Raw genomic sequence first — 23,408 nt, 5'->3', positions numbered from 1 at the left:
TTGAGCAAGGCCCTTTACCCTATCTGCTCCCCGGGTGCTGGAGTTGGCTGCACGCCGCTCTGGGTGTGTGTACTCACTGCCCCTAGTTCACTAGTGTGTGTGTGTTCACTACCAGCTGGTGGAACTAGCTGGGGACAGGGATGCCTGGGCTTCTGTGCCCAACCTGTTGCCACCACGAGCCAGAATCTATCAAATTGACTAGGTGGATAAGAAGATGAGTTGTACAATAGCCCTGTACGATTCTTCAGAATTTCAAAATTCATGACACCAAGCCAACATTTGTGTTTTGCTCTGTATTCAAATATAAAATAAATGAATGAACTCCTTTTTTTTTTTTTACCAGAAAACCAACATCATAATACATGTGATGAAAAAAAAACAACCACCCATAATTAACACAGTTAACCTATAATAACTGAAACAACACATGATTCTCAAACGTAACTGGCAACCTAATCATTATCAGGCACTCTGTCCACTATGTGGCACACTAAAACATATATAAATCAATGAACAAATGTCCTTAGTAGAGATGTGTGTAGCAATAAAAGGACTAGCTCAATCAAACAAGCTCCCGCTGTGGAATTGCACAATAAACAGAAGGTAGGAGTCACCAGTTAGCATGACTCTGTATAAACTGGTGGTGATCTGCTTCCATTCATTACAATAGAAATACGCCAGCCATGTTTAACCTAACGTCTATCTGTTGCATCTGTAACACAGACAATTACTTTAATACAAATTGAACCTGTCTTCAGCGCCCATCATGAACTTCAATACAACTTCAATACAACAATAATTGTCTCACTTTTTCAGATAATGTGAATCCATCAGTTGTTCTATACACTGGGCCAAAGTTATTGTGCAGTAGACCACTGACCCACTCAGAGCCTCCTTGTATCTTCATTTTCAATTGTTTATCATAAATTGAATCTAGCATTTGTTCTGTACATTGTGTCAGGAATTCCTGATGAACGGACCAATAGAAATGCTCCAAAATGACTTAAAATAATATTGTTTTACATTGACTTCCATTGAAAGTTAAGAAGATTTCGACCTTCTTTTGTAAAACATCCGTTTTGGAGATATGGGTTTTTTGTGTGACAGCTATAATGCATTATACTTTCATTACTAAAGCTGGCATATGGAAAGCTGGCAGAATGAATCCAGTCTGATCCCGTGCCAAATCTAGTCTGAAATACCACACACGGTGTGTGAGCTAGTGTACTTTCCTCTAGTAAAGTGTAATCTGTAAAGTAAAGTGCTTCCATAAAAATAAAAAAAAAAGCTAATTTTAAGCTTAAGTTTTGAAAGGAGAAATATCAGGCCAATCAACCGCCGATGTTTAAGGCTTTGGGGTCAGAAAAGAAAAAGTTGTATCTTTCCACTCTCCAATTGTTACTGTATATAATTTTAAATTGTTATTTTCTAATGAATTATTATACTAAATGTTCTTATGTATATCAAATGACCTTTCTGTCATAATACAGCCCATGCTACAGATGTGGCACATAAAAACTAGGTCAAATGGCAGGAGCTTCTTTGACTGAGCTATTGCTTCAAAATCTGTTAACCAAAAGTGTCCAATTCTATCCACCAAGGGCCAACTTGGCTCCATGTTTTCGGTTTAAACAAGCAAGAGAACATATATGTTCTCCAGCTTTGGAATCAGGAATAAAACCCTCCAGCCACAACAAATATCTGCAAATAAGACTGAACAGCCCTGTTGTAAACAGCCTAAAAAAAAAAAAAAAGACCAAACACACTCTTCTCTGCTTTGTCCTCTGTCCGTCACCAGTAGGTGTACGCCTCTTCCTCAGTGTGGCTGCGCTGGTGCAATTTGAGAGAGTTTAAATGGGAGTAGGACTTGCCACACTCCTCGCAACTGTAGGGCTTCTCTCCAGTGTGGGAGCGCTGGTGGGAGATGAGGTGGGAGTTGCAATAGAAGCGCTTTCCGCACTGAAGACAAGTGTATGGCCTCTCGCCTGTGTGGATGCGCTGGTGGATCTTCAGGTAGAAGCGGGTGGTGAAGGTTTTACCACACTGAGGGCAACGGGAGCTTTTTTCCCCTGTTCCCACCCCATCACTCCTCTGCTCAGTCACTGGAGGAGCTACGAGGGCAGCTGCAGCGTTCACGTGCCGTCCAAGTTCTGTGCCTGGATGATACTGGATGGTGATGCTCTGTCTTGGGCTTTGGGATATCTCTATGATCTGTTGGCCAAGACTTGTATTGGGAGCCTCTTGCAATACCTCCAATCTCTGCGATGCCTCCGATCTCTGTACTTCGTTCATGTTCAAGTCCCCCACCTCAGGGGAATCCCAGAGAACACCAGGTTTGGCTTCATTGGTTATGTATTCATCACAACCTACAAAGGCAAAGAAATGATGTGTCAATGTTTAAAGGGACATTTTGTGGTGATTAGATTTTCGTGTTTTCTTCTGCATGACGGTCTTAACCTGCCTTATAGTGAGATCATTCTTAATTCAGCCAAGATATGTTTAGTGTCTAAAGTTCGCCACAAGACTGATGGTATTCTATAATCTGCAGGGTCCCAACACTGGTTGCGGAGTACACTTGCCCTTCACATTTGTGTTTTCTCCTTCTCCAAACTTTGGGAAGCATTGCTAATTTGTTGGATCAGGCATGTTGAAAGCAGTATGCACTATATTGACAAAAGTATTGGGACACATGCATCTTCATTGTTGCTGCTGAAATAAAGGGTATTAACAAAACAAACAACCAAAAAAAGAGTTTATCCTGCTTTAGTTGGAGTAACTGTTTCTATTGTCCAGGGAAGGATTTATACTAGATTTTGGAACATTGTTGCGAGGATCTGATAGCATTCAGCAACTAGATTCAGCATTAGTGGGGTCAGGATGTTGGATGATCACCACCTCACCTCATCGCCAACTTCCTCATTGCTGGGCGGGGGCTTTATAACCCTCTAGCCCATGCCTGGCATTAGGGGTGTCCAAAAACATTTGAACATATAGTGTAGCTTACATGCATAGCAAATATCAGACACTGAACATGTCTCGCCTGATTGACTACACTTAGTAGGTGGACTGATCTAGGATCTATTTCTCTGTTCTTCTTAGTAAGACAGGGAAATTAGCCTGGATCTTCAGATCCCTGAGAAGCTTTATGAATCCATGTTCTCATCAATATCAGCATTAATGTGCTCTTCACCATTTCCAGATTTGTTGGATGAATCTCGTTCCTCTGCCCAGGAGCCATGGTTCTCTTCTACCTGTGGGTCTGAGGGACAAGAAGAACAAAGCTTGTTGTAGGCCTATATATGTTTTCCACCAGTATAAAAGAAGGACAATTCATTATCTAACCGCTGATCTTCCAGTCAGGAAGGCTGCTTCTCTAACCTTCAGGCTGCCCCTGAACCAAAGGTTATGGTGAAGTAGGCAGTGTTTTACCTTCTCCGTTGACCCATGGCTTCACTTCAGTCCTTTCTTCTTTGACATGAAACGGTTCTACTCCATCGTCCTACATGTGGAAATATGATATATTGAGATATTAGGAGTTAAAAAGAGCAGGTACTTCTTAGAAAGAAAAAAGCTATATATGTATTATACACATGCCTTTGCATTGGAAGACTGCAAGAAATTATCTCTGTGCATGTCCTGGTGCCTTTCCTTAAAGTCTGTAGGTGAGTGAAAAATAGATCATTCAAGGTCTTATGATGTGAACTTCATTCAAAACATTAGCAAATAGCCAGCAAACCACACACGCCAATCAGGTGGTTCAACCAACAAGGAATATAGCTGTTTGTTTGTCACGGTAGCAGCGAACCTGCTGTGCGTAATTATTAAACTGTTGCACGCCTTGTCTCCTGCAGCCGTGATGAAGCCTACCTCGCTTTGTAGACGTGCTGCTAACTTGAATTCCCACTGACCGGAGGTTGGAAGGATGTTGGCGGATAGCTGCCTGTCGTGCTGACCTCAGCTCGCTCTCTGCAAACTGTAGTTTACACATGAGGGACTCGATCTCCATTTGCCTCCGCGATATCTCCGCGCGTAAAAGCGCAGAGTCGTTATCGATTATTTTGGTCATTTCCACCAGGGCGCATTTGGCAAACCTCTCCAGTACGGTTGCCAGCTGTGCGTGGACATCGACAGAAGTGGACATGGTGATAGGAAGTGTAATTAAAACGCCTTAAAAGACCTACCAGCACGAAAATCCGTGTTTCTGACGGTAAAACAACAAGGCTATTAAAGGTTGAATCCTAAACCATGCCGTTCTGTTTCTGTAACCAAAGACACTGTACTGAACGCTATCGTACCACAGCCCTGTTATCGACCTGCTCCTGTTTTTTAGGGCGTCCAGCGAAAATGTTTACATTAGTTTCCACCACCAGTGACCAGTTCCTGGTTCGATGACGTCACACACTTCTTTATCCAATAGCTTTGCGTGCGTCAAAGTTTTACCGTAAAACCCTGAAGTTTCATTATTTAGTACTTAAAAGGAAATTCCACTGATTTTTCAAAGACATTTCATGTAAAGCAAGTGAGTCATTTGAAGTTTTGGTTGAAATGCTTTTTTTTCCCAGAGAAATTTACATAGTCAGAATTGCTGCTAATGAAACCAGACGCCCGAGATGTTTCATTAGGGCGCCCATATTTTAAATATCAAAAATGAGCACCGGGGACGAGAAGGTGGCAGAATGGGCAGGCTGTAAAACAACCCACCTTTCTAGCTTCCAAAAATAGTATATGCTCATTTTTAAGATGGAATTTAAAAAAGTTGTAAAACTGCACCTTGATTTGGATTCTGCATTTCTCAGAAGATTTGAAGGCAGTTGTAGACTGTATGATCTCCTATAAAGAGCCAGCACTGTAGAAAACACGGCAAAACACTCTAAATGCCTTTGTTTACATCTCATACACTGTATGGGCAAAAGTATCAGGACATCTCCTTATTCACTGTGCTCCTGTTTCTTCTGAAATCTAAGGGTATTACAAAGGGGCTTATCCAACTGTCTCTACTGTACTCAGGGAATTTTAGAGTTAGTGAGGTCAGGAGTGTTGGATGATCACCACACCACCTCATCCCCAACTCTTACCAAACTCATCCCAAAAGTACTGGATGGAGCACAATAAATCCAGAGCGCACAGTTCCACTGCCTGGAATTAGGCATGGTGCCAATAGGTTCATGATTATCTGTTTCAGAGAGTCCTATTCTTTTGGCAACACTTCAGCTTGTCCATGGGGACTTGACAAGCTGTGTGTGTGCATTTACACGTCTGTGTCAGCAATGGGTGCAAGTTAAAGTGGCTGAATGTGTTCAAACAGGGGTGAAACATTTGGACATGATGTAGATAACCCTTTCCAAAAATGTTGTTGGAATTGAACCCATTTTACCCCAAAAGCAAGAATCCTTTGATTTGACCAAAAATATATACACCCCAATGTAAAAAGATTTGCTTTATTAGAAGGTAAATGCTTAAACAGGATATATTCATATAAATGTGTTCTTACCCAAACACATTTACACTCCTAAAGATTTACATACAAACTGTAAGGCAGTCATATTTCTGAGATTGGTATACAATGAAATCCAGTTTTGTGTACATTTGTAGCTGTATGATCGATTCCCAAATGAGTCAAACTGAGGCCTAACAGAGGCTAACCGAGGCCACCACTGAGAGCAGTTCTTTTGATTACACCATGTTTTGGAGAGCAGTAGCCTATCATTTTAAACTGCATATTACACCTGAATGCTGTAGGATGGCTGGCTGAAAGGAAAAGGTATGTTCAAATATAAACGTAATTGCATCTGAGAGTGTACCTATTTGGCCAGTCATCTTTAAAGAGCAAGGTCTCATTTTCTGAAATTTGAGATTTTAAATCTATAAACATCATATTTTACACTTTCTTACACAATTCCGTATGTCAGTCGGTTTTCCCTTCCTCCTCCCTCTTTCTCAGAATCGATCCGTCTCTCTGTTCAGCCCTTTCCCATTGTAAGTCAATTAACCTTTCTTCTTTCTCTCTGCATCGTTTACCCGTTGCCCTAGCAACCGCCTCATCGAAACACATACTGATACCACTGGCTCTTTTGGTCTCCCTGTCTAACTCCTGTGCATCCAATCTCCTGCTCCCTCCATCCCATGTCCCCCGTCTTTCTCTTTGCTCTTCCCCGTCCTCCCCCTTTCTGGGCTCCCACCCCAAACTAAGGCACACCTCTCCGGACGAGGTGTCCTCAAGCTTTGACTTCTCTTGGCCTGCCTTGTTGTCCTCCTCCACCTTCTGCTCATCTACATCATTCCCTGGCTCAGTGCTTTGGTGGTCATGGTTTTGCCTCGAGTTTCCCTTTTCTACCTCTTCAGGTTCTTTTGTATCGCCTTGCTTTGGATGTCTGATTGTATCTTTGCCCGGATGCCTTCTGTCTGGATGTTGTCTATCAGCATCTCTTTGTTGGAACTGTTGTTTGAAAGCGGTTATTTTGGAATGCTGTGGTTTAGGGGGTACCACGGGTACAGCTCTTACCTGGTACACTCTAGTATGAGCCTGTTTGGATATAACCACTGTGCTGCCCACGCCTCGTCCAAGGCCCATTTCTATCTCTTTCTTTCTCGGAGGCCTCAGTGGCTTCTCACCACCTGACATGGATTGCTCTGCATTAGTACCCCTGTTCCCTTTCTCATTCTCACCCTTGTTCTCTTGCTCCTCTGGATGATCCCCAAACTCTGACTCTACAGAGTCATAGTTATCCTCTGAAAGCCTGTCCTCACCTTCACTCATCTCTCTCATCTCTCTCATCTCCGTCCTCTCTTCAGGAACACTTCCCTCTTTTATTTCTGTGGTGAGCCCTTCTAGATGACACTCTTTCCTAGCTTCAGTTTCCTCCTCTAGCTCATCTTTCTCCATCTGTTCATCACTCTCTTCCCCTCTGTCTCTTTCCTCCTTCCCCTTTCTGATAGTCAGTTTTTCCACACCTTCCTCATTCCTCTCTAAAATGCTCTGATCATCTCCTCCATCCACTTCTGTCTCCTTTTCGAGAATACCCTCAGCAACCTCAAGCTTGTCCTCTTCTTTAACCTCTTCACTGTCTTTCTCATCTATCTGTTCATTGACAAGTGTCTGTTCCTCCTCATCTTTCACCCCCTCTGACTCTACATCCTCAGTACTCTCCTCTACCCCAATGGCTGAAATGTCATCCATCTCCTCCTTTCCCTCATCAACAACTTCTCTGGTTCCTGTCTGCTCATCTCCCACCTCACTGCTATCAGCCTGGCCTTGCTCGTCATTTTGTAAGGTCAATTCTTGTTGCATTGACAGATCGTTGGTCTCAGCTATATCTTGACTAGCTAATAATGTAACTTCAGTGGCTAAGTCTAGCTCATCTATTAATATAATTTCAGTTGCAACCACGTCAAGGCAACTTGTGGAACCAGCCTGTTGACCCTCTGAGCTTGCAGGTTCCTCTTTGACAGAAATTTGATCATCGGTGTGGGAAGCAATGTTGCTAGGCTCCAGCGAGGTGGAAGCTAATTCTGGACCAAAATAAGTGTCCTCTTCATCTTCATTGTCCATGGAGCGACTCTGTTTACGGCTGAAACCATGCAGTAGGTTAGTTAATTACACATATGTTATACATTTCTGCACAATTTAAAATAGTGCACATCTCTGCCTGTACCCCAGATGTAGTCACCCAAGCAATGTTTGGTGTCCAAGGTTTGCTTTTGGTTTTCACTGCAGGAAATGTTCCATGGTGCTCAGAGTGGCTCAGAGCTCTAATGTACTGCCACTATGGCCAAGTGGTCCAAGAGGAAGCAGATGGCATTTTTTCCATCACTCTTTAAGCGATGGTTGGTCTGTTAGTTGGTTCGGCAGAGCTGGGGACCCAGTTTTCCTCCAATCATTGACGGCAGTTTGAAGACAGACAGTGGCTGGCTTCAAGTGTATCGGAGAAGACGTGTTAAGTCCTTAACTTCCTAATGTCGGAAGCATTGTTAGCTTCGATTGGGTGGGTTAATTGGCATTTGGCAATTAATTTTTGTTATTTTTAAAGCGTGTGAAGGAGACACTGCATAATGCAAAACGTATGCTGCAGAAATTGCTTAGGCTCTAGGTTTCCCACAGGTCGCATTAGAAACGTCATTAACCATTAATTACCAGTATATTGTCTATTCACACATTGGCTCACTCGGACATTACCCAGACTTCGTACTAAGGGGCTGGCAGGATAAGTCAGGGTAATTTCCGGAACTGATTCAGATGTTTGTGTTCAAACGTACAGCTACTGCAGGTAATGTCTGGAAAGATCTGGTCTACCGTGCATGTCTGAAAAAAGCTAGAGTGAGGGTTGTTAGCACAGTGACCGCATGCAAGCTTACCATGTTAAAACCATGTTAAACTGTTAAGAAACAGTATGTCATGCAGTGTCAGAAACCACATGAACAAAGGCTATGTGAGGTTATGTAACATTTTGACATGGTTTGAGGCAAGCGTGATCAGCTGATCATGCAGGTTCCACCAAATTAATGGCTGCAATAATTTTATAACAGTATTAGTATTAGTAACCACGTTAACCTGATAGGCAAACTAAAGAAGCCAAATATGGACACCAAACATGTCTCGTCTGACTACATTTGGAATAAAAGGAAAATTGCTAACTTCATTTTTTTTGCACTGAATGCACTGCTGCCTACCTGCAAGTGTCTTCCTTGTTGTCAGTACTTTCCACCTCTTTATTTGTTCCTTTTAGCATTGCTTCACTCGTCTGTTCAGCCTCCTCTGATCCACTTTCTTCTTTTATGTCCTTTGAGCTCTTGTCCTCTATCTTCTTTTCAACACTCAAATGTTCTAAAGTGTCTAATGGAAGTGGGCTGAGATTGTCCATCCCATTACTGGGGCTCATTTCAGGATCTGTGGAGTTGTCTGATTGGTGGACAGGCGGCAAATCTTGACTGCTGTGGAAGGCATCCTCAGGAAGGCATTCTGATTGGTCGTTGCCATGTGAATCGGCACTGCAGTCCGTGGAGTTCAACGTGTCATTCTCTGGGTTGGTCCAGTTCAACCCCTGGAAGTGACGAGCGGACGGGAGACTTTTACAGAACATGTCTTCGTATTGACCTTTATCAGAATCATCATCTTCGTCATCATCATCATCAGGCTCTGAGTAATCGCCTTCATCAGAGGAAGAAGACGGTACTGGTAAGAAGGGGTGGGACTTGTAAGGTAAGCTGTGAGATTTGCCTGGAAGCGGCCTGTGTGCAGGAAAGTTTGTGCTGGACAGGGCAGATTTGTCCTTATCAAGGTGACTCCAAGATGGACAAGGAGAAGGCTGATTCTGCTTGTTGTCTTCCTCTTCCTCCTCCTCCTCCTCTTCTTCCTCTTCGAAACCAGGTGGCTCTACTGAAAACTCATTCAGCTGGAAAAAAGCACAATAAGATTGCAATTGATACAGAGTTATTATTAGACTCGGATAGTGAGATGAAAATACATCACGCATACCGGGTTTGAAGCAGAAGTGTCCATCAAGTCCAGGAATCCAAAAGTATCCTGGAAATCCAGAGGGAGTTCCTGGTCCGTGTACTCTTCCTCTTTATACAGGAGGGTCATCTCATTTTGACCCATAGCTGCTGCAAAATTTCCCGCTTGCACCCCTGGTTTCATATCTGAGGGATTGTAGAGATGTAAAGTCATAGTTTGGCTGAACATCTAGGCTTGGTATTCAAAGTTATTTTTTTGATGCTAATAATGGAATCTTACACTCTCCAGTTTTTCATGGTGCAAACCACTAAGCGCAAACCATCATTAACTTGGCTCAAACCACTGATTCGATCGAAATTCCATTTATAATTAAGATGCAAACAAAGTCATTCTGAGAGGTCTGGTCTGAAATGGTTAATGTAGACACATATAATGACTAGGTGGGCGGTGATAGAAGAAGACTTTCACAAATAATGTGCTTTTGTTTTGATATCCTAATCTTACCATTGGCAAATTGCATTGTGGTAATTCTTAAAACAAAAATTGTATTAATGGTTTCTGAATAGTACAAAAGACCTAGGAGCTGCCACTATGATCTAAAGGGTCACTGGTTCAAATCCTGGGCCATGCTGCCTGCCATCAGCTGCCAGGGCCTGAAAGAGCACAATTGGCCTTGCTCTTTCCGGACGGGTAGATTACTCCCTCTCTCCCCACATTACTTTAATGTGATGCTGGCACAAACAAATAAGTTGTACTCTGTCCTACAACATCCTCTCCACCAAAAATGGACTTAAAAAATTCCATTTTAGGTCAAAGCCTTATCTCAAAACTATCATAACTATGTAATCATAACTATTTCATGTAATAGTTTTCTGTGATGTAGCTCTAAAGGCATTAACTTTTCAGATATCCACTTCCTAACTCACCAGTGTGAACATTTCTGACGCTTAAGTTTCTGTGGAAACGAGCACTTCCCACCCAACCACTCTGAATGACTTTGTTTACATCCTTACAATTGTGGATTTTCTTTTTACATAATGTCACATGACTTGTTCATGTGGTTCTTGTGTGAAACTGTGAAATGGATGATCTTGAAGTATGAATGTAAGCTACTGAAGGCAACTGCGTGATGATTTGGCCATGCTGTAGCGACATTAGCCTCAGTTGGACCAGTGCACGTAGGTCTGGTACATTTGCAGTATTTAATTGTGTATACCAGGGCTGCCCAAAGTACATTTGTGGTGCTCCATGTGTGTAGTATACAAATAACAAAGGTAGGCAGGTATTAAGTTGAGTTTTTAAAAATGTATTTTAGAACATTATATTTTTGGTACTAGAAGGGTGGGATTAACTTTCTGGCAGGCCTTTTTCTTCATGGACCATCTTTGGGCAACCCTGCTGTAGATCATTGCTTAACTCAGCACTATACTTTACTACAGTTACTATAGTTCACCATCTTACCCATGTAGTCACTTTCCATCGTGTCCTCAGTGAGTGAAGGTCTGTCTGTAGCATTCTGTGCCTTACTTGACTCCTCTTCCTCGCTCAAATAGCCCTCCTCTTCACTTAGGGACACCTCTCTTTCCTCAGACCCCTCCTCTGCCTCCGTTTTAACGCTGTCCCTTTTCTGTCCTTCATTTGGGACACCACTCTCATTGTTGTCCATCTCAGCTACACCTTTAGCATCATCCCCTTGGTCGCCTCCTGTTTTTGGCTCTGTTGTCTCCTTTTCTTCCTCCGCAGGCTGCTCCTTTTCTCCAGCGCTTTCCTGCTTTACTTTCTTTGGCTGCTCCTCCTCTGCTGCCCCCTGTTCCTCCTCGGTTCTCCCATGGAGGACCCCCAGTGCCAGTCCAGAGGTTATGTGGAGTGGAACGGTCACAGAAAAAGGCCCAGAAATGTGCATTCCCGCGCGGCGCTCTGCCTTGCTGGCTGCCCCATGCGATGGGGCCGGTGACCTGTCTGCGCCCGGTGTGCCCCCGGGCTCCAGGCTCTTATAAGTGCCCTGAGTCCCGCTCCCGCCACTCACCATACTCACGCTAGCACCACCTGTACGTCTGTATGTCACTGCATATGTACTGCTAACGCCCCCACTGCCTGGGTTACCGCCCTCTGAGGTTCCAGAGGCTGTGACTAAAGGTGAGGGGTGTCTGGAATCTGAGAAATCAGTCAAATATGATATGTTAACACTCTCTAATATAGAGGAATGTATTACGCTTCTAATACTGTAAAAATCTCTGTAAAAATACTGTAGAAATAGTTGGAACTAGAATGACAACAACATCAGCCTTCTCACCAAACACAATGGGACAGACATAAATACACCACCAGATTTACCATGAAGTTAAAAGGAAATAGTGTTGCCCACTCCTGTTTTCCCTCTTGCGTGAAATTTCCTCATTTTCATGCAGCGTTAGTGATTCATGACACCACACCGTCACGCAAAAAACATGCACATGGATGTCCCTGCTAGTAAATGCAGTTTTTATGTCAAGCACTGAAACTGCCTACTGAGTATCTGGATACTTTTGCTTTCACTTTGATACCACAAATATAATATCTTTTATAAGAATCAGGGCTCTGATTAAGAGATTTCCAGTCCAATTTAGGCATCAAAACAGACGTGTCATTAATATGCACATATTATCAATCATAACTTATTAAGATGCCAATTTGGATTGGTTGTAAGGTCACAGGTTAAAATATAGCTATGCTAAAGAGAAAGAACCATTTCTTTGTTTACTTAAATACCTTTAATACATCTGGCCCATAGATTTTTGTGTATGTGAATGTGTCTGGGTGTCTTCATGAATTAACTGATTAATTTAATAATTTCCCTCCAAATAATGCAAGCAACTATTAAAGGGACATTCCACAGATTAAAAAAAATTCTGCATAAATTTTTTATGTGATTTGATGTGAACTCCAGTGTTCTCGTGAAAATGACTGACTCAGAATCTGTCTCAGTTTGTTTACAGTGGTGATAAAAAACAGACATCCAAAGAAATGAATGCCTTTGAAAGGTCTCTCGCAGAATGATGTTCCATTAAATAGTTATGAATACCGCCAATCCCCATAGAGATTGTTTTAGATCTGACATAAACCAATTTAAAAAATACATGACATATAGGATTGGTTGTTTTGGACATTAAATAGGGACCCCTGCTGACCACCACAGTAAAGAATTCAGATTTAGTAAGTTTCTGAAGGCGCCATTTCACATCAAAACTTTTAAGTACTTCTGAATTAACATTTTAACAATTGAAATGTGGGGGAATTTGGGAGATTTGTTTTTAACCAAGGCAACTAATACTTATTTACTAATGTGGTTATAATATTAAACTGCTGGTGTATTGCAGTCACCATATATAACCATATATAAGTATAATCATACAGTAGTGCTAGTATTCTGTCCATGTGCAGCCCACTGTTCCAGCGCATCCATAAGTAAGCTATTGTTTATTAATAATAGTGCTGCAGTGATTAATTGAGGGAGAAATGTGTAACATAACAAAATGTGACCTTTATTGACCTTCATTTGACAAATATATGAGTTATACGATACTTGCTGCCCCTCCAACAAATTGCAGTTTAGTAAATCGGTTAATAAATCCATAGATTATGGAAATGATTATTAGTTGCAGCCCTATTGTATACAAGACATGCAAATATGGATAGTAATCTGCTGCTGTGTATATATACCTTCCAGTGTGTAGGGTCCTGAGCTCAGAGAGTCCATACTCTTCGCAGGCCTTAGTGAAGTCTTCTCTTTTTCTGGATAAATAAGTAAGGGTAATGAGGTATGACAGGATGAGCACAAAAAGAAAAAGACGTTATCATTAAAACTACTTGTCGAAATAAAGAACTGATGCAAACAGTGATGAACATGAAACTGCATTTAACATTTGGGCACTTGGGAACAAGTACTAGACTGCAGCATGATAAGAGTAAAGTGTCTTGCAGTGTATGCTTTTTTTCTGAGGGTGAAACTCATACCCTTGGTTGTGTATTTGTTCTTCTTGCGGGGATCCTGGAGTCTTCCACCTAAATTAAAGATAGACCTCCATTTTCTGCCTTTTAGAGATCCTTTTCTCCTAAAAGAATGGAAAGACATAAACATGTAAAGCTATACACAGCCAGTCCTGGCTAATGAGAGTTAAAAAGAGTTAATGCTGCCCTAATAAAAAGCCATAGTTGATGAGAATGGCATGTAAATTGTTTCAGTATATTTGCATGTACAATTTAAGTGTGAAATTAACATTTCTAATAATTGTATAAATTGTATAAATGCATAACCATGTATAAAATACTCTTTATGTGCAACCTCAAAGAATACAATTAAGCCATGTGCAGAATTATGGTCATAATTATACATGCTAATATATAAGTATATATAATAATATGATTAAAATCCAGAATTAATGATTTTCAATCAATAGTTGACACATTTTATAATCACATTATAATATAATATATAATAATAATATTATAACATTATAATATGTTGATTATATTGTAATAATTGAAAAGCCTGTAATAGTAAAATTGTCTACCATTTACTAGAGCAGTGGCTCAGTGTAATATGAGAGTTAATACGAGATGTTGATTATATAAGGGATGTTTGAAGTCTCACTTGTCTGTGCCATCAATGATGGCGTGGTAAGGCCTCATGGCTGGAGGGCCATCTCCAGGACTCATGTTACCTGGATACTGGAAAGGCAAGGCCTTGAAAAACGTTTCTTCCTGTCCGGACAGTGCCGAGGGCGAAGGGAGGGACTTTCTTCGCTCAAGAAGCAATCCTGTGGTTATATATAGTGGTAACTTTACATATATACCATATATACTCTATTAGACAGAAAATACCAAACACCTGGTGATGGAAATAAATGATGAATAAAAAATTGAAATCAGAATGCTGGGAGGAGAGGCTTGTAGACGAGCTCAGTACCTGGTTCATCACCCAAATCAGGGAACAGTTGAGCCACGTGAGTTAGAATAAATTCCACCACAATAGACTGGACTCGCACCTCCATGAAGGCTGCAGTGCCGTTGAAACCAGATGCCTCAATGTCTTTAGATCTGTAAGAAGAAGACATAGTTGACATTAGTAGACATTTGCCATAAAACACTGGTAAAGGACTGTCAAGCCAGCTGTGGTAAACTCTGCGTCACGCCTGTCCCTTTGTTTGGTTTCACCATGTGCTTCCTAGCACATGCCTCTGTTTGTTTCTGTCATTGCTAGCCCCGCCTGTTCCTTAGTGTTCCCACCTGTGCCTCCTCTGTAGCCACGCCCTCTTGTTAGCGCTAGGTGTTTCTCGTTTGCCCTTGTTATAAGTACCCCTTTGGTTCAGCCTTCCTTTGTCTGGTCTTGTGCATGTTCACATGTTGTTTTCACAGCAGTTCTGCGTTATGTTGGCTTGGCCTGCTTAGTCGGTTTCTGTTTGTTATGTTTGCTTAACCTGTTTGTTCTGTTCCTGTTTGCCTCCTTTATTAATTTTAGTATTCAGTATGTTTGTTTGGTCTGTTGGCTCTGTTTCTGTTCATTTCCTTTGTTTAGTTTCAGTATTTTTGTATAGTTTGTATCTGTTTGTACCACCGGCGTCTTTTGCAAAAAACAGTTAGCTAATGTTTTGAAATGGTGTCTAATAATAATCAGAATGTTTAACGTCATTAAATGTTTAATGCCATTCCCAGCTCAAACATTTGACTTCTAAGCTAAATGGTACGCAGGTAAATAGGTTACTGAACAATTCAACATAATTTGAGGCAAATTGATAGCTTAGCCATGCAGTTTGTGCGATGCTACTTACTACCATAAGCTTCCATTATTATTATTATTTTTTTATGCTAATTAGAGTAGCCTCCCAGATCAAGTGCAAATTTAAAGAATCATATTTTAGGCATATCAGTTATGCTCAGTTTTAGCTGGTATCTGGGGTAAAAAATGGGGTAAAACTTGTAATAAATGTAGCCTAAAACAGCACACTCACACAGCTCACACACGTTTGGTGTTAGCTGTGAGTTCTGTCCTATGGTATAGGACATGTAGTAGTACCGGTTGAATAGTTTCAGCATGGTAGTCTACATTCTGTTCATCTAAAGTGAAGTAGTTCAAAATATTTTCAAAATATGTGGACAAACGTACTGGGACACCTGCTTATTCATAATTTCTTCCGAAACAAGGATTTAAAAGAGTGTATCCTGCTTTTTTGGAGAAACTGTGTCTGCTGTCCAGGGAAGAAGGCTTACTACTAGATTTTGAAGCACTGCTATAAGGACCTCATTCAGCGACAAGAGCTTTAGTGAGGCCGGGATGTTAGATGATCACCACCCCAACTCATCCCAAAAGTATTGGACAGAACCCCCTTCCACTGCTCCACAGCTCAATGCTGGGTGGCTTTCTACCCCTCTAGCACCATGTAAGTTCATGTTTATTTTTGCAGTACCTGCAAATATTGATGACGATATTTGCAGTGTGTGTATTTGCATATCTGTGTCAGCAATGGGAGCAAACTTAAAGTTGCTTACTGGATTCTTTTGTATGGGTGTCCACAAACATTTGGACATATTGTGTAGTTTATTGTAAAGCTTAGTAGTTTTTCATTTTTTTTTTAAGAAATGTTAAAATACTACTGGTATTCGCTGATGTTTTAGAACCTCAGTCATACTAAAACTGTGGCATTTCTACCAAGCGTCACAGAATTGCCATAGTGCCCACTGCACGCATACCTGAGGAGGTTGGGAGCCCATACAATAGCAAGGTTCCGGGCATGCATGTTAGTCTGAGCAGAGTATGTGGACATCTTGACTAAATGTCTCATCAGGTACTCCAGAGTCCTGCAGCAGAAACACGGTTAAAGCACAGTGAATGCTTTCTGAATGCTCTCTGGTACTGGTCCATCTCAACCATATATATATGTGTGTGTTTACTTGTAGTGGAGGCGAGGCAGCTCCTTCAGCACGTCCTTAATCTTCACCAACCTTTCATCTTCCAGCTGAATGGCCACTGCGTCCTGATGAGGAATGAGAATAAGAGTTTGTTCTAAGTTAGAATAACAGTTCTAAGTGAAGACAAATGATCATGAGCTGCACAATGACATGGATTTGTCACTAGAATAGAGTGAACCAGGTCTGCTTGTGGAGGCTTGAGACTACAAGGTCTATGACAGTTAGCACTGTACCAACCATAAAAATAAATCACTGGGCCTAAAACTGGGGCCTCCGAGTGGCTCAGTGCTACCACTATGGGCTGGGGGTCACGAGTTCTCTCTCCTTATATCTCTTAAGTGATGTATTGGAGGAGATTTGTTCCTATTTTCGGGAACATTGCTAGTGCTAGGAGGACCTTCAAAGCTGGGTTAATTGGCAGCGCCAACTTGAGCGAAAAAAAGGAAAAATTTCACCATTGTTTAAAATAAAATTAATATTAAAGATTCCTAAAACTGAAGCAGCTACTCTATTTACATTTGGGGTGTCAGACACTGTTCAGACCAAAGTACCTAAAACAGTAGCACCACCATCTTGAAACCTGATCTTTCTCCATAATTTGGTTAATTTTTATAGATAACAGTTCGGCACAGTGTTAGAAAACACATAAGGAAGTCTATTTGAAATGACCATAGTGTGTGGTGATTGACGCATGCAGTTTGCACAATTGCACAATTCAAAGCTAACACAATGCTAACTCTACTTAGCTTCAATAGCTCTGACAGAAGACCTAACATGTTATAGCTTAACATCCACATCTAAGGTGTTTGGGGGTTGTTAAATAGATCCTGTTTAGATCTAGTACCCACAGCGAAACGGTCGTACAGCTGGTATGTTAGCAGAGGGTTGGGCAGTTCTCTGAAGTACGCCTTACACAGCGAACTGACACAGTGAATGTCCTGCAGGTACACATCCTTGCACAGGTCAGGGTTCCCCTCACTGTCAAACTCAGACCTGCAGGGGAAACATTCACAAAGGGTTGGACACATCAAACAGGAATGCAAGTGGGATCATTGGTGTATGTTTGTGTCACGACCTATTTGAGGGTTTCAGTATATTGTAGATGTTAGGCCTGAGTCATGGACACCAGTAGGGTTGCCCCCACCACCCCACAGTAGCTAAACTATACAGGAATATACTTGGCTAAGAACATACTTTGTTAAGCATACTTTGTTAGCCAATGGTCTGACAGGTCCACCACAGAGGAGCTATCATTCGGGGGGGGTGGGTCAGCATTCTCAGTGTTAGTGTGTGTTGAGCTGGTACGAGTTGATCAGACACAGCAGTGCTGCTGGAGTTTTTGAACACATCCGCATCACCGCTGGACTGAGAATAGTCCACCAACCAGAAATATCCAGCCAACAGCGTCCTGTGGGCAGCGTTATGTGACCACTGATGAAGGACTAGAGGATGACCAACACAAACTGTGGTGTTATTGTAATGGATGATCTGTTTGATGGCACTGTGTAAACTGGACTACTGCACAGGAATGAGTCTTTCCACATCAATTCTGTGATTCTCAGTTGGTTTGAGATACAGTCTGTGGATCATGCAGACCACTGAAGAAGTGAAGATGCACTGTGATGCTCATGGAGCCATTTGATGAAGATATGCCCTGTGACGTGGTGCATTATCATGCTAGATGTGTCCATCTAAGTGTCAAAAACTATAGATGTGCTGAGCCATTATTACACTCTTCAGCAGATATCAAGGTCTCTAACGTGTGCCAAGAAAATCATCAGCCTTTACTGTTGCCTCCAAACAGGACAGCTTCATAAAATCATGCTTCTTGTGTTCCTTCTGATCCTTCTGTCAGTCGGATGCAAATGTGCCTTGGTCAGGCCAATCAACATTTTCAGCTCTACACTGGTACAGTTACTAAGTCTACTGCAGATGCATTTTTCTTGATATTCACTGACAGGATCATCACTTGACATGGTCTGTTGTAGCCAGTTTGCGGCAGTGGTCCATTCTGAGCTGATATTATGTAGCACCAAGGCTGAAATGTGGTTTTCCTGGTTACTGCCCAATTTCTACCATTTTCCATTGACTACGACGATCCAAAGCTATTTTTGCCCACGGGAGGGTGACACGTAGCTTTTTTGGTAAACCTTTAAATAGGCTGCATGAAAATCCAGGATGTTGCTATTTGGAAGATGCTAGAGAAGCCATATGCTCATTGCATTGCAAGACACTAAGGTCACTTGTTTTGCCCATTCAAGTCTGAGGCACATCCCAGGGGGTGGTGGCATCTGGTAGAACAGCCTGATGATTAGAATTACAATGCTTCCACCCACTTGTTCAGGAGTTGTTGCCTGTGTTGTTCAACTTGTTCAACTGCACAGGCAGTCATTACCAGGTCATTTCTATTGGTCCATCTATCACGAACATTTTGCACAATGTAAAAGCACATTTTCTTGGGTTAACAGACTTTAGACCTGCTAAAATTTACTTGTCCACCCAACATCCATCCCATTTACACCGATCAGCCATCACAAACATTAATACCGCCTGCCTAATAATGAGTAAGTCCCCCTTGTGCAGCCACAATAGATCTGGCATCTTAAAGGCATCCTGTTGTATTTGCCACCAAGATGTTAGCAGCAGATCCTTTAAGTCCTCCATGGATCGCATCAATAAGTCTTAGCTGCCATGACCCTGTTGCTTGTTCACCGGTTGTCCTTTCTTGAACCACTTTAGGTAGGTACTGACCACTGCCTGATGTTTTGGAGATGTTCTATACCCATTTTTTCCAGTTTTTAACACCAGCATCACCTTTAAGAACTGACTGTTCACTTGCTGTGTAATATAAATCCCTCCCTTGACAGGCACCACTGAATATAATCAGTGTTTTTCACATCACCTGGTACTAATGTTATGGTTGATCTGTGTATATCATCCTAGAATTGAATGCTCAAGTGCACGTTAACTGATGCTAGACAAACTACTTGAAGGTAAAGGTTGCTCCTAATCACCTGAGAACAAGTGTAAATAGGTGAGAGTGCAAGCACACGTAGACACACCTTAGTTTCTGAGTGTTGGATGACACTCCGGAGAGTCGGTAGATCCCATCAACAATTCCATATTCCTCAATGAATTCACTGCAGCTACGCAGCACCTGGGGAACTTTAAGAAACAGAGAGCAGAGACAACAGTGGGTGAGAATGTAAACTGACATTGGGCTTGGCTACTCCCGTCAAAGGCTTCCATGATATAGCATCATTGTCAACATCACTTAGTCCATCAGTTATCACACAGAAAGCAGTAAGCACTCACTTTCCTGATTGGTCGTGGCTAAGTGCTCCAGCAGGTCGCAGCCAAACACCTTGTCTTTGCTCCCTCCTTTTCTTCGTCCTCTTCTCATCTTGCAGCCCCTCTACCACCACTCTTACACCCAGATGTGTGTGTAAGTGTGTTTGTTTTAATGAGCTCAGTGATATGTCCCACTTAAACCAACCATGATGGTCACCTTGTTGGAATATTCAGTGGTTTGTCTGTGCAGATGAACCTTAATATTTACTGCAGTTTTTGTGTAGTTATGAAATGCTGCCACATTGTGCATTGTACATCTTATGTTGCTGGAAGATACAGTGTGGGGGTCTGGATAGCTGTTGTCACTGCTAAAGAAATCAGAGAGGTATAAATATAGTGAATAAAGTATTATAACAACAGTGGAAAAGCACACAGGTATTAGAGACCACCCTGCGTTTATTTCATTTCCAGTTAAAACAGCCGTTTAGTACAATTTCTTCATTTTTCAGCTTCTGGAAAAAGGTAGAATTTATATATTTAACAGAAATATTGCCCAGAAGCCTCAACAACTAAATCTAATCTAGTCAGAAAAATCAGTGTCCAGGCCAGGGGTAGGCAATGGGTCCAGCACAGTGTGCTGATTTACCTGCTTCTAAACAGACCTTTTAAACCTAGCAATTATCAGGTGAGTTAAATCAGGTGTGCTTGAGAAGGAAAAGCATGAACTTTGCTGGAAACCACCCCTCTTTTCATTACCACACCTTTCATTCTTTTCAGGAGACCCACTTTCATTTTTTTTCATGCAGACATCATCCTAAACACATTCAATGATGTTGAGGTCTGGACTCGAGGTCTAGGGTGGATAGTCCATTCTTCTGAGAACATCAGCAGTTTCAGCAGTTTGAAAATGATCAAATGGTCTGCTTCTTTGTCTGTTTGCTTCCTCAGTAAGAGCTTCTTGATCAGCCCCACATCCTTTCAGACCCACAGCTCTGGGTCGCTTCTTACGAAGAAGGGCTAGACAGAAACACCTGTGGATGTTTTCACATCTGAAGCGAGAGTGGGGCCTGAGGTTCTCCTCAAATCACTCAAAGATGAAAGCTGTAAGTGCTGTTTATCTGTGGACAGTTTGGGTGATCTACCAGGTCTTACAGGGTAGTTTGGGGTCCCATGTTCTCTGGATCTTTGATAATTTAATTATATCCATTTCTATAAAGATCAATAATGTAACACCCATTTTGACTAGAAATCAAACAAATTAAGAGTGGGCTCTGACTTTTGTACAAAATATAACTAACAATAAGCTCCATGTATACAAACTATAAAAACAAAGTATACATACTGTAATAATGTGCTTTATGAATACAGTAGTAACTCAATTTCACTGCTATTTGGATTATAGCTACATAAACAGGGTTCTCTAGCACACCAGAAAAGAACCAACATTTCTTTAAGGTACTGTTAGAACCATGGAACTTGTGAGTGCAAAGGACCTTTTAGAAGTTCAGAGAACCTCAACATCATTTAAAATGTGTATAACTATGTCTAATTAAAGGTCAAACCCAAGAACCATTGAGGAAACTTTAAGACTCTAAGACTGTGGATCCAGTTGATTTTCTCAAGCCTGTCCACCACAAACTTCACAGTACACACAAAAATCAAGCCATACCAACAAAAAGACCTTGTGATTCTTACCTATGACCTAAAAAAATCAGGATGCTTCAGAACTCTGCTCTCAGTTTTGGCAGACTCATGTTGACACACTACCAACATTGCAGTTCCAACACCTTCACTGACAGATCCAAGTGATCCAGAAGGCCCAAATCTTCACCTTTTGACTTTCACAACTCTGGAACCTGTTAGCCCCTTGTCTCCGCGATCCAACCTCAGTCTGAGGACAACGGCTGGGTACGCTGCTGAGTGCCACAGCCTCTACTTCCTACTCTTGCTTTGTGAAAGTTCTGGCTGATACCAGGGCCACACCCTCAGCCTCAATAAATGTCCAACTTTTGGAATCTATCACTACTCATCTATGCACAGATAGCTCTGTTTTTGACAGTTTACCACCCGAGTCCATCATTAAGAAAGCTCTCAATATTTTGAGTGTCCGTCAGCACTCACGGCCATGTCCCTCATTTTCTCTCTCTCTCTCTCTTTTTCTCTCGTGCTGTCTGCGGAAATGAGAGTTCTCAATGCAAGGCCTGCCTCTCGCTCTGCATCAGGCATATGCTGTCAAAGAACCCTCAAATCTCTCCGTACCACACTCCGCTCAACAAGATACAAACCATGGGCTGGTTGACCCCACACCTCCAACGTCTGGGGGGCAAGCCGGTTTCAGAAAGCAGCACAATAAGAAGATAAAGATTTCAACAGAACCCAACGGCCCTTACCTTTTCGTTGCACCGGCACAAGTAGCACCCCAGCAGTACGAGTGACGCAAGAAACCACTAAACTTCCCTTAGTGACTTCCTGGCTCTATGCTCTCTTGCTGTCTTAATTCTCCATTTTTAATACACTCCACTGTTCCTCTCAGGGCCTCTGTGTATCTGGTTATCTGTTTAGCTCTCTGTCTGTTTAGTTATCCAGCCATGATATGGTTGATATTGATATGTTACCACTGAAGGGTCTTGTGTGGGTATTAAAGAGCATAGATTGCTGTATTCATTACAAGGTATTTCGATGTTGATGATTATGTGTAGACTTGTCTTCTGTTGTCTGTTTAAGCATACAGAGGAAAGACCACATTGCACCAGTGAAGGGAAAACTGTGTGATTGCACAGCAGAACAGCGCTGCTACTTTCCCTTTTGTTTTTGTTATGAAAGAAGTCTGCATGGCTGTTATCTCCTCCATGCCAAAAAAACAGCCACCACCACAATGACCAAAAACAACCGTACAGATAACTCTCACCATAATTCTATCATTAACTCATTAGTTTAAAGTGACAGTTCACAAGGGTGGTGAATGAAACCAGGCATCTGAAGAGTTTGATGATCACAGAAGGCTTTCCCACAAAGTGTTTATGAATACATTATCTGACGCATGTTTAATATCAGATCATTGATCATTTTATATATTACATATAAAAAAAAATAGGTGAAAATAAAATGCCAACAATAAATGACTTCTGGTTCCTTTCACCTGCATTGTAAAGAAATCTCAGTTTCTAAGTTTCTCGACAACAAACCATTTCATGCCAACCCACTCTGGCTGACTGTCTGTGTTACCTTCTGGCTCTCTCCTTTTAACTAGGCTGTTATAGTCAGACCTGCCGGAGTCGTCAGACACAATCTGATACTACCCAACATTCTCTGCTCTTCATAAAATTTCTCTCAGAATTAACCCTCTCTTTTTACCTTCTCCGAGTAAATGGCCACCCAGCCCGACCTGCTGGAAGATTGCCCGCTGAGGTCCCTTCTACCTTTGTCAAACCAGCTGCCACCTACCAGTCCAACCAGCAGGCACCCCACCCACCACCACCCATAGCAGACCAGCAGCTCACCCGCCTACCACTGCTACCTGTTTAGTGACCATGTTACAACCATTATTAACTATCTGTTGTATCTGGTTTGGACATTTATATCATTAATGTTTAAATAGTTCTGACCAGAGGAGGATGGGTCCCCCTTGTGAGTCTTGGTTCCTCCCAAGGTTTCTTCCTCCAGCTCTGAGGGAGTTTTTCCTTGCCACTGTCGCCGTTGGCTTGCTCACTGGGGGTCTTTG

General features: G+C 41.9%; 2 protein-coding genes across 2 annotated transcripts; both read right to left on the bottom strand.

Annotated features, from left to right (window-relative positions):
- Positions 1 to 293: 293 nt before the first annotated feature.
- LOC140545547 (uncharacterized) lies at positions 294 to 4,308 on the bottom strand. Its single transcript, XM_072668353.1, has 5 exons — positions 3,868 to 4,308; positions 3,595 to 3,656; positions 3,430 to 3,499; positions 3,191 to 3,259; positions 294 to 2,366 (listed from the first exon to the last, which is right to left on the bottom strand). Exons 1-5 carry the CDS (start codon positions 4,139 to 4,141, stop codon positions 1,792 to 1,794), a joined length of 1,050 nt encoding a protein of 349 aa, XP_072524454.1. The 5' UTR covers positions 4,142 to 4,308; the 3' UTR covers positions 294 to 1,791.
- Positions 4,309 to 5,424: 1,116 nt separating this feature from the next.
- arhgap30 (Rho GTPase activating protein 30) lies at positions 5,425 to 22,164 on the bottom strand. The gene is made up of 14 exons (XM_072668329.1): positions 22,078 to 22,164; positions 19,712 to 20,055; positions 19,459 to 19,561; positions 17,245 to 17,389; positions 16,379 to 16,461; positions 16,178 to 16,285; positions 14,397 to 14,527; positions 14,082 to 14,247; positions 13,445 to 13,542; positions 13,151 to 13,222; positions 10,913 to 11,605; positions 9,473 to 9,636; positions 8,668 to 9,389; positions 5,425 to 7,568 (listed from the first exon to the last, which is right to left on the bottom strand). Exons 2-14 carry the CDS (start codon positions 19,797 to 19,799, stop codon positions 5,906 to 5,908), a joined length of 4,236 nt encoding a protein of 1,411 aa, XP_072524430.1. The 5' UTR covers positions 19,800 to 20,055; positions 22,078 to 22,164; the 3' UTR covers positions 5,425 to 5,905.
- Between the last annotated feature and the right edge of the window lie 1,244 nt (positions 22,165 to 23,408).

Source organism: Salminus brasiliensis, chromosome 23, assembly GCF_030463535.1.
Source record: "Salminus brasiliensis chromosome 23, fSalBra1.hap2, whole genome shotgun sequence".
Lineage (NCBI taxonomy): Eukaryota > Metazoa > Chordata > Actinopteri > Characiformes > Bryconidae > Salminus > Salminus brasiliensis.
Note: the sequence above shows the minus strand (reverse complement) of the source record. Positions and strands in the feature narration are given on the sequence as shown.

Excerpts from the sequence above, each read along its gene's own strand:
- LOC140545547 (XM_072668353.1), bottom strand. The coding sequence starts at position 4,141 with ATGTCCACTTCTGTCGATGTCCACGCACAGCTGGCAACCGTACTGGAG. Across the intron at positions 3,500-3,594 it reads TGCAGTCTTCCAATGCAAAG|GACGATGGAGTAGAACCGTT; the intron begins GCATGTGTATAA and ends TTCCACATGTAG. Across the intron at positions 2,367-3,190 it reads ATCCAACAAATCTGGAAATG|GTTGTGATGAATACATAACC; the intron begins GTGAAGAGCACA and ends TTGCCTTTGTAG.
- arhgap30 (XM_072668329.1), bottom strand. The coding sequence starts at position 19,799 with ATGAGAAGAGGACGAAGAAAAGGAGGGAGCAAAGACAAGGTGTTTGGC. Across the intron at positions 9,637-10,912 it reads GATGGAAAGTGACTACATGG|ATATGAAACCAGGGGTGCAA; the intron begins GTAAGATGGTGA and ends ACAATCCCTCAG. Across the intron at positions 9,390-9,472 it reads ACACTTCTGCTTCAAACCCG|CTGAATGAGTTTTCAGTAGA; the intron begins GTATGCGTGATG and ends GCTTTTTTCCAG.